The following is a 14,764-nucleotide window of genomic DNA, read 5'->3' as shown; positions in this document are numbered from 1 at the left end:
GTTGGGATGGTGTTGTGATCATAAAATATAATCGCAACATAAAGGTATAACAACTACTTTAAAACAAGCGAGATGGCTTTTATTTCCTTCTTCCTCAAAGTGATTTTGGAGATCCAATGCCCGACAGTGACGATATAACAACTGAATAGCAGGACTGGGACGATTACTTTAAGTATGATTGCACTGTTTGAACTTTTTTCTACTGATCTACTTATATTTTTGATGAATGTACAAGTGAGCTACCAAAGGTGCCATTTGATTGTGTCTTTGCTAATTGCATTCTTTTCAATGGGCAAAGCAGTTCTTTACGTACAAACATGTCTGCTAAATCAAATGTTTGGAACATTGCTGGGTTGCTATTGTGCAGAATCATCTTTCCAAAGCTCAGCTTCAGGTGAATATTGTTACTTGTTGTCCCCAAAAAGTATTTGTGTCCATTTTCTTGGGACATATTGGAAATACAGGACATGCTTTTTGTTGGACAACGTCATTGAATGTTTTGTTTTTCTCACTGTTGAGGGATTAGCAACACATTACAAGTACTGTTGTTGTTGTTTTTGTAAACACTTTGCTTCAATAACCTTTGTTAAATGACATTACTTTTAAGAAATGTATAACTGGCAATCAAACGAAATAAATGCTTTGGATATCTTTCTTCATCTTCGCATATGGTCAGTCACTTAAACAAACACACACAACGTTCATTTCAACGCCATGTTTTATTTCAGATGCCAAAAAATATGCTCAGGGTGAAATGAATACTGTAAAAAGCCGAAATATGAGGACCAGCTCCTTAAAGTTCTGCAACCTTGACGTGATCCACAAAACGTTCAACAACTGCATGCTGGGATATGTTACACAGAACATAACTGAAATTGAAGTTTCATCGACAGCGGCATCTGTTTTACTCTCACCCCTTCTGGTTAACTCAATCGAAAGACCCAAAGAGCATGGAATTGAAAAGCAAACTCATTACTAATGCTTTCCGAAGCTCAAAACTTCAACTCGTCTTTATTCGGAGGGACTTTCAGCAAACCAACAAAAGCAGGCACAATGTGCTGTTTGAGCAAGCACTTAAGTGGGATGAACAAATCAAAAGGCAAAGGGTGTTTCCCCATTACGGTTTACTCAATAATGGCAGGTGTTTACCATGAGGAAGGTCATTCATATCAACAGCGCCACCTTCAGGAGAGTTGCTACATTCAAGTTGACCCACAGCCAACTGCACATGGAGCAAAAACAAAACTACAAGACACAAAGAGGCTCTTCCTCCTGAGCCTCGCTCATCCTCAACCTTGACTGCTTATATCAGATGCCATGTGCTTGATGGATGCGTTTAATGGTTCAGGCGATGGCAAACTATTTAAATGAAGCACGAAAAGAAATGCTTTGTCAGCGGATTTGAGTGTGCACAAGTCAACCTAAGGCATGAGGGTGCATGAGGAGCTTGACTTGAAGACAAAAGGCAGCATGCAAGGTGACTCTGTAAGAAGCGAAGTGCCAAGAATACATGAACTGGTAATGAGAGGCGGGTGTGGATGACGACTCGGGGTTAAGCACCCGTGTCATTAAACATCCTTTGAAAATGACATTCAAAACGTAAAGTGAGGTTCCGTCTTCGTTGGCCACGTCAGTCTGGCTCTACGAACAAACGCGGGCCCCATTTGGACAGCAACTCAGAAGCCGACGGTGGGTGAACTTAAGGAGGCCAACAAGGACTTCATGCCAAAACAAAAAGCAACAGGGCTGACTACCTTGTATGTTTCCATGGCCGGAGCTGTGAGAGTCGACGCCAAGGGTCGCAGCCCATGGCGCCCAAATGAATTCGCAACACAGGAGCAAATTAAATGAGCAGGTTTTGTCGACGCAGTGAAGTACCAAAAAGTATCGCGGAGATGGAAAAGTTCAATTCCACTCTTGATGGCCGTTGAAACTAAAGCTCGCGGCTTAGCATACACCACTCACAAAATGTTCAGGATCAACCTAAAATGCACTTTAACCTTTACAGGTGAACTTAAACTCTAAACTTTTGAATGCACATTTTCATTTGTTCAATGTATACTCTAATACAATGAGAGGAAACGATCAAACAATAAAAGGCGCTTGTGTGGATATTGTGAGCGTTATAGCAATAAAAGCACCGTTAATGGCATTTGTGCATTTTGGCGACAGCCTCTCCACACATTACTTTTTGGCCACAGGTCCATTTTAAATTGTAAATATCGTTAAGTCTTACTGTATTTTAAAACACAATTCATTCATCGTCACAAAGCCGTCCAAACATGGTCAATTTCATATTTTTTACCAAATCGATCCTAATGGTGACTCTCCACCTGGGTCTGTTATTTTTAAACATAACTGACGGGTCGGAGGTGTTGAAAGTTCTGACTCTCTGAAAATGCAATGTTAAAGGCTCAGCTGTTTTTTGTTTTCCTGAAAAGTGACAGTTTTGGAGAACCTGCTTGATGCCAGTGAGACTGCATACACTGCACTGGTACGGCCTGGCCTCGGCTGGCTGGATGTCGGTACGTGGAAGCGCAAGTTTTGTTGTCAAAGTTCTTGTGGTGCGATATGGCATTTCTGATTGGCTGTTACATCTACAACGTTGCTACATCATTCACCTAGGATTCAAATTTCAAATCGCAAGGAAACTAGTGGCCTTCTGACGGCCACTCGTGAAAGCTAGTTGTAAAAATCCGCACAGTTCAGTCGCAAAGCAAGATGCTGAATGGAAAAATTCACATCAGGTGTTTGATCCATGAATTGATTTCCTGGTTCAGTTTGAATTGCTAGATAGATAAAATGCAGTTTACATTTTGACATCAATACAAGACTACCGTAGTTGGCCACTGACCTGAGCGTGTCAGTTAGCATGTTGAAACGGCTCAAGAGAAACTTCGGAGGCATAGAAGTAGATGTCTTTGGAAAAACACGGAGCAAATTTTGCTGTTCGGCTCGCGTTAGCACACAGCAAGATGTGCAAAAAGTATTGAAACTTAAACAGTTAAACGTGAATTCAAAATTAAGAGCAGGTCAAAAATTCACCGGATTAAGTTATAGTGCATTTTGAGTTAATCCTAACCTTTTACCCAGAAGATCAACTTTTCGTGAGTAATGCAAGTTGGCACCAACACTGTCTATAAACACTTCCGACTAAAGATAAACTCTCTGCTGGTTGCCTAGCAACTGCCTGTACCATTCCAAATGCGCTGGTGCTGACTGCAGCTGAATATTTGATGACAATTTGAAGCAACTTGCTTGCCTTAATTATCGTCGGAAAACAACAATGTCTTGACTTTTCCTAGAAAACAGCTGCATTGTTTGTCTTCCAATTTAGTTTGTGGTTTGAGGGTTACAAGTTGCGGCCAATCAGGGGCAGAATGTATAACACTTGACTGATGTGTGATGTGTGTTTTTTGTTGTTGTTTTTTTTTTTTTTTTTTGCATCTTTGGTGAAACTCCTCCCTCTTCTAGGAACAACACAACGCGGCATGCTAAAGTCGTCAGCGTAGTAATGCCCGGCGTAACTTGAAATAGTATACAAAATAAAATATTCTTTTAAATAGGCTTATATAAACATTGCATTAAAAATATAACCGTATCAAAAGACGATTAGGAGTTCGTATTCCTGTCCCTTACCCTCCGATTGTGAGCGCCGAACACCCGTCTGGTCTCCCAATTTGAACACTACTGCACGGCCCCGACCTCCAGCACACACGCGGTGGGTGTCGACGATGTCTTTACTGCGACTTTAAGCCCAAACTACTGGACAGAGGGTAGGAGTAGGCTTTGCCCAGCACTATGCGGTCTCTGAGCAGCTTGAAAAGGACATAGTAGTTGCAGAAAAGAATAAGGCCCAGAGAGAGAGTGTGGTTCCAGCGCTCGGAGAGGAACAGCGAGTACAACTGATACAGAACCACGCTGGTCTCGATCCAGATCAACAGGTTCAGGATCCGCAATGGCTTGTGGAAGAGGAACTGCAAAACCAAAAGAGAGGACAAGGTCAGAAAACTTCAAGCGCATACTGGATGTCGGCTGAAAGGTCCTCGGGGGCCAAAAGGCGCAAATTGAGATATTCAAATTGCTAACGTCGGGCCAAAATCTCATGAGGCACATTCTGGTGAATTTCATTTTTTCAAAAATCTTTAAAATAGTTCAGTTACACACGCGTGGATGTTATTTTTACACATTATTTACAAAGTTAAAGTGTTGAAAATAGCTTGCTCTCTTTCGCGATGCAATGCTAATGGATGAACAAACTTGCCAAGTGACCGTTTTGGAGGTACAAGGTTGCGGCCTGGCGCCAGTGATATATTCTAAATCTACACTTAATTCCCTTTAAAATGATGTGTAATAAATGGAAGCACCTTATACATTGATAAATCTACAGCAATTTTAATGTTGCGGGTTGCTATCATTAGTTTTGAGAAAAACACATTTAAAGTTTTGGCACATACATCTTTGAAAGGTCCACAGCAACCAGTCCCTTAGGAAAAATATATTGACACAAAACCCTCAGGAAAAATATATTGACACAAAACCTTCAGGAAGTGTTGAAAGACCACTGGAAAGTATATTCCAATAGCAGGTAAGAACATCATTGAGATTTTAATTAAAACCTGAGGACGTCTGACCTCACAACCGATGAAATGGGTCAAAAATGGTGATTCAGCCGCAACCAAAACACAATTTTGAAGTTCCAATTCAGGTGACAAATCATCCCCTGATTCATCATCAGCCAAAGTTTGGCTGTTTTATTTTGGCTACTTTACGCCCTGCGGCCTTTTTGGATGAGGTGAAATTATCGCAAAGGGAAATTGGATTGAAGAATTTTGTCAATTGAAAGGGTTATTGGCCATTACAGTACTGAGACGTACCCAGTTCCCACACAGACGTTTTAGGAGTTGGTTTTGCACGGTTAGAAAATGCAACGATAGAACGTCTGCTAGTAGGTGTGACTTACTTTTTTGTTTTTTTTGTCTACACGGCGGTTTTTGTTTTTTGTGATTGAACTCATCAGTTTCACTACTAGCTCTGCTGCAACCCTTGATCAGTCACGTGAATCATTAACAAGTTACTATGATTTAAGAGTGCACATACTCACATGAAATCTCGCATGCGAAACATCAGAGGGCAAAGCAACATTATATGGCCCAATCGCTTTATACAGACAGCGGCTGTGTCGTACCAACACCCCTTGAGGCCAAACCGTCTGTTCTGACCATCTGGGGGGAAGAAAACCAAACATTTTTGCATGAACGGTGACACTTAAGAACCGCGGGACACAGGGCCTCACTTACAAATGCTGAGGTGCGTTGCTGTATGATCCGTGCTCCAGCTTCTGCCAACGGCCCAGGTGGGCGGCCGAGCGATGAAGCAGGTCGCAGTAGTTCGGGGGCAGCAGCTGGCTCATCAGCATCACAAAGGCGTTGATCCACACCATGATCAGATGCTCGCATGACCAGCGCATGTCATAGTATTGGGTGCTCTGGAAAAACAAACGTGTCTTTTGTCATTTTGAAACATACAGTCAGACACGAAGATGAACTCAAACAAAGCAGAAGAGCGAACCTACCCTCACAAAGCATAAAGGCAAGAAGGCAACATAATAAGCACTGAACAATGAGTTGAACAGCACTTCCTTAATCCGCCGATTAAAGTCGCTCTTGAGCTCCTCCACCTCTGATCGAATCAGCTCAGGCGTGTGAATGTGCGTGTGCGGCGGGCAGGTGTGCGTGGGCACGTGCTGCGGTGCGGAAAACTGTTCTCTGAGGTTCTCTCGTAACAAGAAGAGGAAATCCCGCGGTCGAAAGAGGGGAGCGTCCGACAGGTCCGTTTGCTGGTGATCGGCCGAGTAGTCGCAGTCGGCTGTTGACGTTTGGCTCTTCGGTCCTTCCTGGTGGAAACAGCAGAGTGGGACATACACACCAAACCTAAAAACAAGAAAGGGGGCACAAGGTCATAGTTCGATACATCCAAATGAGACGTATGCGAAAGACTCAACAACAGGCTACGGTCGTAGCGGTCACGGATTAGCACAGAGAAAAATAGATTTGAGTGTGTATATAATGAAATAATGAAATGATTATGAGGAATCTGCCCTGTTATTATTATTACTTATTTAAAGCGCCTTTCAGGACATTCAAGGTCGTGTCCAAAAAAAATATCAAAACAGAGACAAATAAAAATCTGCAAAACTAAGTAAAAATAAATAGATCATGTGAACAGAATGGTTTACTTAAAGGGGAAGTCAATCCAAACATATTTTTTTCAAGAATATGTTCCATGCACGCCCACTAGTTGAAACAAGGCGTTCTGATAAATGGCTAAAAAAGGGGGAGATTCTGCTGCTTAACTCATAGTCCACAAAAGCAATATTAGTCAGAACGCCGTGTTTCAATTTGTGGGCCTGCTGGGAACATATTCTTGAAAAAAAATGTGTTTGGGTTGATTTCCTCTTTAAGGTTTAATTGAGTCAAGAGTGAGGGGGGTTTTGAAGTGGCTTTCAGTCGAAAATGAAAACAGGTTGAGAGCCAAATCCTTGTTGAGAGTGACATCAGGGTGTGCAACTAGAGCAGGCATAGAAATTAGTCATCCGTGAAGTTCTTCATGCAAACATTAATAAAAACATATTTCTCATGTTTAACGAGATGCACTTGAATTCAACAGCGACGACCTGTTAAAAGTTGGAAATGATTAACAGTCATAATCAGTGGGCTAGGAGAACTAGGACAACTTTAGCATTAGTTGGACAACCATCTGTTACTAGTGAGGCAAATCTATGCGCTAGTTCAGTTGCTCTCAAACCTTTTTACCTCCAGCACCATCGAAAAACTACTTCAGGCTCTTTTTTTTTCTTTTTTCTTTTTAGAATTTACGACACTTAATTTCCAACTCTGTAACGTTGAAGTCAACCTAAACATTTTTTTCAATAACATGTTCTATGCAGGCCCACTAGTTGAAACACGGCATTCTGATTAATATTGTGTTTGTGGAATAAGAGTTAAGCAGCAAAATCCACTCGTTTTTAGTCATTTTAGGGGTTGGCCATTTTGTCACTACTGTCCACTGAAAATGACATCCGAAACGCTCAGGGAACGGCCAATCACGGCTCAGCTTCAGAAAACAGGTCAGCCGTGATTAGTCGTTACCTGAGAACCGAGCAGTTGTGATGTCATTTTCAGTTTACAGAAATGACAAAATGGCCGTCCCCAGAGATGGCTAAAAGGGGTGGATTAACTCTAATTCCACAAACACAATATTTATCGGAATGTCTTGTTTTAACTCGTGAGCCTGATTCCTCTTTAAACACACAAATAATATAAACACATCTAAAATCACAGTTTATTGATAGAGAGCATGAGAAAGGAATAATAAAAAAATATATATTGTACAGTAGATTGTACACATATACCTCTGTGTACAGCATTGTAAACCCGTTTTTTTTTTTAAACTAACACATTTATTTAGCATATCACAATATACAGTACAATTATGCATAAAGATGTACATTTTAAAATGAACACACTGCTGTCGCTTTCTATAGCTTTTAAAAGCAGAATTAAGGAGGACGACATTCAATTATGAAGAAAAAAAAAACCCAAAACCCTTAACTGTGCCGACTATTTCCGCAGTTTCATTCTAGTACTACGCTTTGAGATCACTGCGCTAGCTAGATAGCGTATTTGTGCGCTATTAGTACTACTAGTGAAGCACTAGATGCTAACTAGTAGAATTTTAGAATGTCCCTTGTAGCACAAGTAGCACACAGTTGACAACTAATGCAGTTTTGCCTCACTAACATGTAAATGTCCTACTACTATGCCAAAATTGAGCATACAGGTACAGGGACCGCAAGTGCACAAAAACAGGTTCTCGAAAACCCATTTCAGAATTTATTGGACATAGCGTTACTAGTTAACTCATTCACTGCCAGTTATTCTCAGACCCTCTTTTATCCTAACGTTTGAAGAAATATACAAATACATTCCTGGGATTGAATGGCAGGCAGGACTGTGAAAAGAACTACATTTGTCAATAGCAGCGAACGAGTTAAACAAAGTGGTTCTACTAAGGTGTTTCAGTCATTCCACTAATGCACTGAATTGTCTTCCTGATGAGGACAAAGAGCGTACTAGTACATGGACCTTTCACATTTGCCAACACGCCATCTCTGAGTGTGCTCTCATCAAAAGTTGTAAGATCTTGTCAAGACTAAACACTTACGGGTATCCCAAGAAGAGGAGGTTGAGAACAGAGTGGTTCTTGCAAAGGTTGACCAGCGTCCAGCAGAGCACCCAACAACACATGGTGAGCAGACACAGTCTTGCTGCAATCAAAACCAAATAGCAGACCAGCGAACCCCTGCTGCTCTGAGACAGCTGGACAAAAGCAGGAAAGACATCTTATTGGTGAGATGACACAGATCCATTAACTCCAAATGTCAGATTATAGTAGTACCTTGCCTTGCAAGTGCCACAACTGTTAATTTTTTTTTCTTTCTTTTTTTGCTGTGGTGCAAGTGACTTTAATTTACGAGTGCACTTCTGACACTCGAGTGAATGTCACCACAGTCGGCCATCATCGATTCACATAACGTCGAGGTAAAAGTGATTTGTAATCATATTTTCCATATCTTTGGTGAATGTTTTTTTTTTTTTTTTTTTAACCCATACGTCCAAAGAAGCACTAAATGAAACACGTACTGAATTAATGCTTAAAATCACTAAAAGACATGAGTGAGGTGCGCGTTCAAAGCATTATGAGCGTCGTACTTCTATGATCGATCCTACCGGTAGGTGCCGCTCACTTGACACGCAGCCAAATACAGAAATAATTTTTAAAAATGTGTGTTTTATACCTTTTAGTCCCACACACCTCAATGACATTTATTTTCTTTATATGGCTGCCTATTGTGCTTGTGCGGAGACATCAAAATGTGCAGTGAATGTAAACATAAAAGGTAACATAACATAAACATAAACATAAAAAAACAGCTCGTAACGCGGGTCTAGTACTTTAAACCCCTCGTTTTCCACTGTTTTAATGGGTATCATGTCTTCAGCAAGGTAATAAGTCACTGCCTCAGTTACTTCTTTACACCGCTTGCTTGTTTTTTCATATGGAGTGCCCCTGTTAAATGACTGTGTTACCGTGGGTTGCGTTAGCTTGGAGCTAGCGGCTGCCTCTGGCTACCCTGTGTCTGATCTCCGTTTGCTTTGACTGTCGGCGTAATTTTTTGGGTGCCGTCTGTCCCCGCAAGTGATTAAACTGGTTTGTCGTGTTGCCATCTGACATCCGAACAGAGTCTGCAAACTTTGCAAATAACTGGGTTGCCCTTTCTTCTCAGAGGAAAAGCCAAACCAAATCGACACTGTGGATGTGGAGTTTTTGGAGGGGCCAAACTGGATGAATGGCTTTCCCATTCACTTCATTGTGGGTAGTTGATTTGAGATAAAAGCGATTTAGGTTACGAGTACGATCACGGAACAAATGACACTTGTTAGTCAAGGTACTACTGCATTTCAAGTACCGGCTCTGGGGGTAAAAAAGTGAGTGAGTTCACCTCTGAAACTATTGTCCAAACAAGCCTCCTGGCCAGCATGACTGTGATGAAGATAGCCAGGTGGTAGTCCATTAGATGGAAGCTCTGCCCGTTAACAAGAAACAGACAAAGGAGAGACAAGAATCGTTATATATTGCATACTCTTCATTCTCTTTCATTGCAAAGTCATACTGAAATCGAGCAAATACAGACTTGATCATAAAAAGTTGGCGTTTTAATAGTTTAATTCTTGTTTGATTCATGTGTCAGTTTTACAATAAGTTGATAAACACAAGCTATTAATTATGCACAATTTCTAAAGCAGTTATTACACATAATATATATATATATTTTTTATCTTAGTCACTAAGCTAAGCACTAAGCCTTAGTGCTTATCTGTAACAGCTAAATTGAAGTAGGCATGGGCGAGCAAGTACCAATATTTACTGAGTCACGAAGGCTGCCGATAAAAGTCACCAATACCAGTCAATGGCGCCCCAAGTAAATGGTATGCATGGCTGACCTAATGTTCTTCTTAGTGAAATGCAACCATTTGAGTTCTCTCAAATGAACATTAAGATGCAATTTCTGTATGTTTATCAAATTTTAGTAATGCTTAGCGTGCATTTCATAATTAGTGTGTTTAAGGGCTGCCAAAATTAGTCGACTAGTCACGAGTATATTGACGATCAAAATCGCCAACATTTAAGAGTCAACAAGTCGTTTATTTGTGGATTTATTCACTAGGCACTTTGGTTATCTCTCAAAACTGCCTCATGTCCTGCTTCTCCACCTGGATGTCGGCCTGTCTGTAATGCGGATGCTCAGTAGTGGTAATCTGGGTCAGCCATGACACAAACAGAAGCATTGTGGGTAATACAGTGTCTGTCACGAACAAGTCAAGCCAGCAGCAGCAACAATTGTCCATGACAGTCACACACCACCAACGCGTTGAGAAGGCCAACATTACATAAACCTTGCCCTAGCAAATAATACATGGACATTAATGCCTATGAAGGCTTTTATTTTGAAGTTTCTCCAAGGAGTGTGTTGCGGCATAACTGACTCGTCTTCCTGAGCGTAGTTGGGGCGTTTATATTGCCCCTCTCAAACTGTTGCCACCGGTGTCAACAACACAACACCATCTTTGAATCAAGTTTAATCGCTAATTAAGGATGCTAAACTATTTAATTTTGTTGACATTGTATGATATGGCACCTGTTGCAGCAGTTTTTCCTGTTGAATGCAGTACAGGAAACATTGGACTTTTACTTACTCCTGTGTATCATACAGAGTCCTAGTTGTACATTTACACCCGTTGCTTTCATTTTTCTATTTGAATGTACCCATATTTTGTAATATGAATGATACTATTTTTCCTCTGGATCATATTTTATACTTGATCAATTTACCGTATTTTCGCGGACTATAAGCCGCACCCCGCTCTATTTTTAAAAAATAATGAAAAAATATATATATATATAAGCCACACCTATCCATGTTGAAATATAAGAGATTTACTGCATTTGCAGAATGATTTTGAACTGTAAATGTACATGTATGCACCTGAACAGATTCTTTCCTAACAATTCCTATCACGGCAGTAACTTTGCTGATTAAAATGGAACAGAACCAAGAGAGAATAAAGTACTTATCTTCATTTCACTGCTCGCTGCCACTCCAGTTTGTCAGTTACTAACGTCCACCTTTCATTGCACTACTTCCGCATACTACCTAATTCATAACCTAGTGCATAGCGCCCTCGCCTGTTCATCTCCCCCACCTGCAGTCACATCCTGTTAATTGCAATTGTGTTGTATTGTATTGTAATTCCGGTTAGAGCGCCATTAGCTGTGGAAGAAAAATCCACAGAATAGCCGCAGCACCTTTATATAAGCCGCGTGGTTCAAAACCTAGGAAAAAAGGAGCGGCTTATAGGCCAGGAAATAGTTGTTGTTTTTTAATAGAAACTAACAAATAAATATAATATATATACAATTTCTGCTGTTATTAAATACTTACACTGTGATATTGTGATACATTTTTCAGCCCAGCCCCATTTTCCACCTTCATAGTGTCATTTTTAACAGTTTTTACAGTTGACTTTGTATGATTATACACTTCAATTTATTTTGAACAATTATTTTGACTAAAACTCCAGAAGTAGTCAGTTTCATTTTACACTTTTGTTAATTTATTACAAACGAATCCTAAATCAGAGCGAGTTGCTTGTGTTTTATTTTGAACTTAAGTTCTGTATTCTTCTGCCTTTTGTTAGAAATAAACACAAGGTCTTTCTTTGAAATGATCAATCATTGGTTTAATAGAATTTTTTAATGTTAAATGTACTAATGGTATCGGGTACTTAGTAAGTAATCAAGAGTTGTGTCCTCGTACTGGTATGGGTCTGGAAAAAAGTGGTATGGAATATCCCCAGAAAAAAGGAATTACAAGTGCAAAATAAATCATTAACAATCAATAACTCATTGGGCAGACAATCAAGTTTAGTTTTTACTTTTAAGTTAATATGGTATAGTTGCTTCCAAAAGTGCTTGTGTTCTTACGAGTGAGGTAGAGGTGGGTGGCTGGCTGTATGGGTACCACCAAACTGTCCTGTAGATGTTGACATACTGGACAAACAAAGCCACCAGTAGATAAAGAAAGAGCAGGAACTCAAACAGCAGGCTGCTGTCCAACGGCAGCAGAGGAATCTTTGAGTGGCGGACGGGCTCTGGTGTTATGACGGCCGAAATAGGTGGTGCAGACAGACCCAAGGAGCTACTGTTCCTAAAGGACCCGGCACACACACACACACACACATACCAGTGATGAAAAGTCCACCAAAAAACCTACGCATCAGAGTATATTCTTTTTTTGACCAAACAATTGTACAGAACAAAGGCTGCAAGAAACATCAAACAAACTCATGATGTGCTCAGCAGAACAGATCACACCTGAATAGCTTATCACATCCTGCTGTTTATTGCGTATTGTGCGTGAAATTTGTACCTAATTAACGTAGGTAAACAGTGAGTAAATTGTGAGCACACAGACGTCACAAACAAACATGAGAAGATTGAGAAGCGCAAAGCATAAATGAGCATGTGTTTGGTTTTTCAGCAGGAAATCATCCGTAAGTGAGCTGCCATGTAGACGGTATGTTAACGCTACCAGGGAATGACACACACAAGTCTGAGCGTAAAATGCTGTGTTAGCCCACCCGCTACATCCCGGTTTATTCTTTGTGCCCTCCGCTATGACGCAGATTTGTATTGCTACTTACGGACACTCACCCTTCAGTTTTACATACATATATATTTTTTTTTCGCAAATCAAATTGTTTTCTTCAAGTCCTCAAATCTTGAAGTTGCTCACAGCCAGGGTGCCGTGAGAGCTCATCAGGGGAGCTGCGGTATATTGTACAATTTCACTCCATTTGTCCAAATTATTTATTCATTACAAATACAGTGAACCCCCGCATAATCACGGTTCAGCATTCACGAATTAACCTATTTAAGGATTAAAAAAACAACAACAATAATATATCCCCCGTTTTCCACGGAAACCCTCGCTTATTCACATTCCTCTGTCCTGACCTTTCGTTTATTTGAGGTTTTTTTGGGGGGTGGTGGGTGACAATTAACTACGAATTGTGGGGGTCCAATTCAAGTCTTTGTTAATTATCTATGCCAGCAATGTTTAGTGATTAAATACTGAATTAAATTAAACACTCTTCCAATAGATAGCAGTAATGTGCTTAGTAGGGCTGGTGAATCACGCATGTACACACGTATGTATGTATTTCATGTCAGTGACAGTCTTTCGATAATTATTGCCTTTTTTTTTTTTTTACCTATTAAATTGATTACGAAAAAAAAAAAGATTATCGAGAGGAAAAATAACATTAAAAATATCTGGTAGTGAAAGACGCGTTTGTGGTCCACATTTTCTTAGGTGACCTGTAAATGTGACTATTATATTATTAAATCTATTGTCATACTTTAGCCTCTGACTGCAGAACACGGAATGACTGGGTTGGGGTTTGCTTCCAGATTTTTTTTTCAATTTAATCAATATTATATTCAGTGTATATTCAGTTATTGTCCAGCCCTACTTAGACAATAGACATTTGTTTTAAAATTCAAACGAAATGTGCAGGGAGCACCGAGGCTCAGCAGCGGTTCACATTGCGCCCCCAAGCGACGGCCCCCGCAGGTCAGGCAGGCTTTCATTGCTCATTGGCTGTTAACTGTTTCATTAACCAATGAGATGCTACTGTGTGTGGGACGATACTGGAGACAGAGTAGTTACAGAAGTGCAGCTGCATCACAGCCAACGAACGGTTCTGCAATAACCACTGATGCAACGCGGGTGTCAATCTACACTGCCCAGCCTGTAGAAAACATTTCTTAACCTCACCAAACCTGAATGACCAGCAGGGCAACCAACCATGTTGGATAAGGTGACCAATAACTCGCCACCCCCACATAAAAGGCACGCCCATCTAGATGCTCGATCAGTGGACTAAAGAGGCATTTATGGTTATGTGCCAATACAGTAAACACATGTGAAACACAGGCAGTGCTGCTAAGCACAGATATCCAGATGACTTGTTTATGTCTTTATCTTTATTTAACCTTTATTTATCTAGGTAAAGCAATTAAGAACATATCGCTGGTGTCGGGCCAAAACCTCCGAAATGGTCACTTTTCAGGAGACCCCAAAAGGTTTGTTCAACCATTGGCATTGCCTCGTGAAAGAGAGCAAGCCTTTTTGGACACTTTAGAGTGGTCAATAATGTGTAAAAATAAATCCCACGTGTGTGGACTGACCGATAGCAAAGATTTTTTTTACACATGAAATTCACCAAAATGTGCCTAATGAGGTTTTGGCCCGACGATATTCTTATTTGCAATGCGTACTTGGCAGAATCAGGTACATTTACTAGAACTCACTTTTTCCTCACTAGTAGGACAATTCAGCACATGATTAGGAAGACTAAGGTGATCTTTAGAGTAATGTTTTTTTCCACTAGTGTTTGACATTTCTAGGGCCCGACTAATATGATTTTACACTGGAGCAGATTTTTTGCGGAAAAAAATGCACACATTACCAATTAATCGGCCGATTGCACAAAAGAGTTCAAAGCGAACATAGTGCATCAGTATTTAGCTCTTGAACTTAGCTTTTCTCCCCCCGTACATTTCATGAAGTATAGGT

At 40.5% G+C, this 14,764-nt stretch overlaps 1 protein-coding gene across 2 annotated transcripts in view; it reads right to left on the bottom strand.

Moving 5' to 3' along the window:
* Window positions 1-700: 700 nt before the first annotated feature.
* The window catches only part of tmem39a (transmembrane protein 39A), a 23,343-nt gene continuing 9,279 nt past the window's right edge, over window positions 701-14,764 (bottom strand). For both annotated transcript variants that reach the window (XM_086025349.1, XM_086025350.1), the window contains exons 3-9: window positions 12,109-12,331; window positions 9,566-9,649; window positions 8,227-8,381; window positions 5,576-5,933; window positions 5,301-5,488; window positions 5,105-5,225; window positions 701-3,977 (exon numbers count right to left, since the gene is read on the bottom strand). In XM_086025349.1, coding sequence (XP_085881475.1) covers window positions 3,741-3,977; window positions 5,105-5,225; window positions 5,301-5,488; window positions 5,576-5,933; window positions 8,227-8,381; window positions 9,566-9,649; window positions 12,109-12,331 — 1,366 coding nt within the window. In that variant the 3' untranslated portion in view covers window positions 701-3,740. The remainder of the gene's footprint in view (window positions 3,978-5,104; window positions 5,226-5,300; window positions 5,489-5,575; window positions 5,934-8,226; window positions 8,382-9,565; window positions 9,650-12,108; window positions 12,332-14,764) is intronic.

This window comes from Filicampus tigris, chromosome 3 (genome assembly GCF_054856515.1).
Source record: "Filicampus tigris isolate MCC_2025a chromosome 3, RoL_Ftig_1.0, whole genome shotgun sequence".
NCBI classification, from domain to species: Eukaryota; Metazoa; Chordata; class Actinopteri; order Syngnathiformes; family Syngnathidae; genus Filicampus; species Filicampus tigris.
Note: the sequence above shows the minus strand (reverse complement) of the source record. Positions and strands in the feature narration are given on the sequence as shown.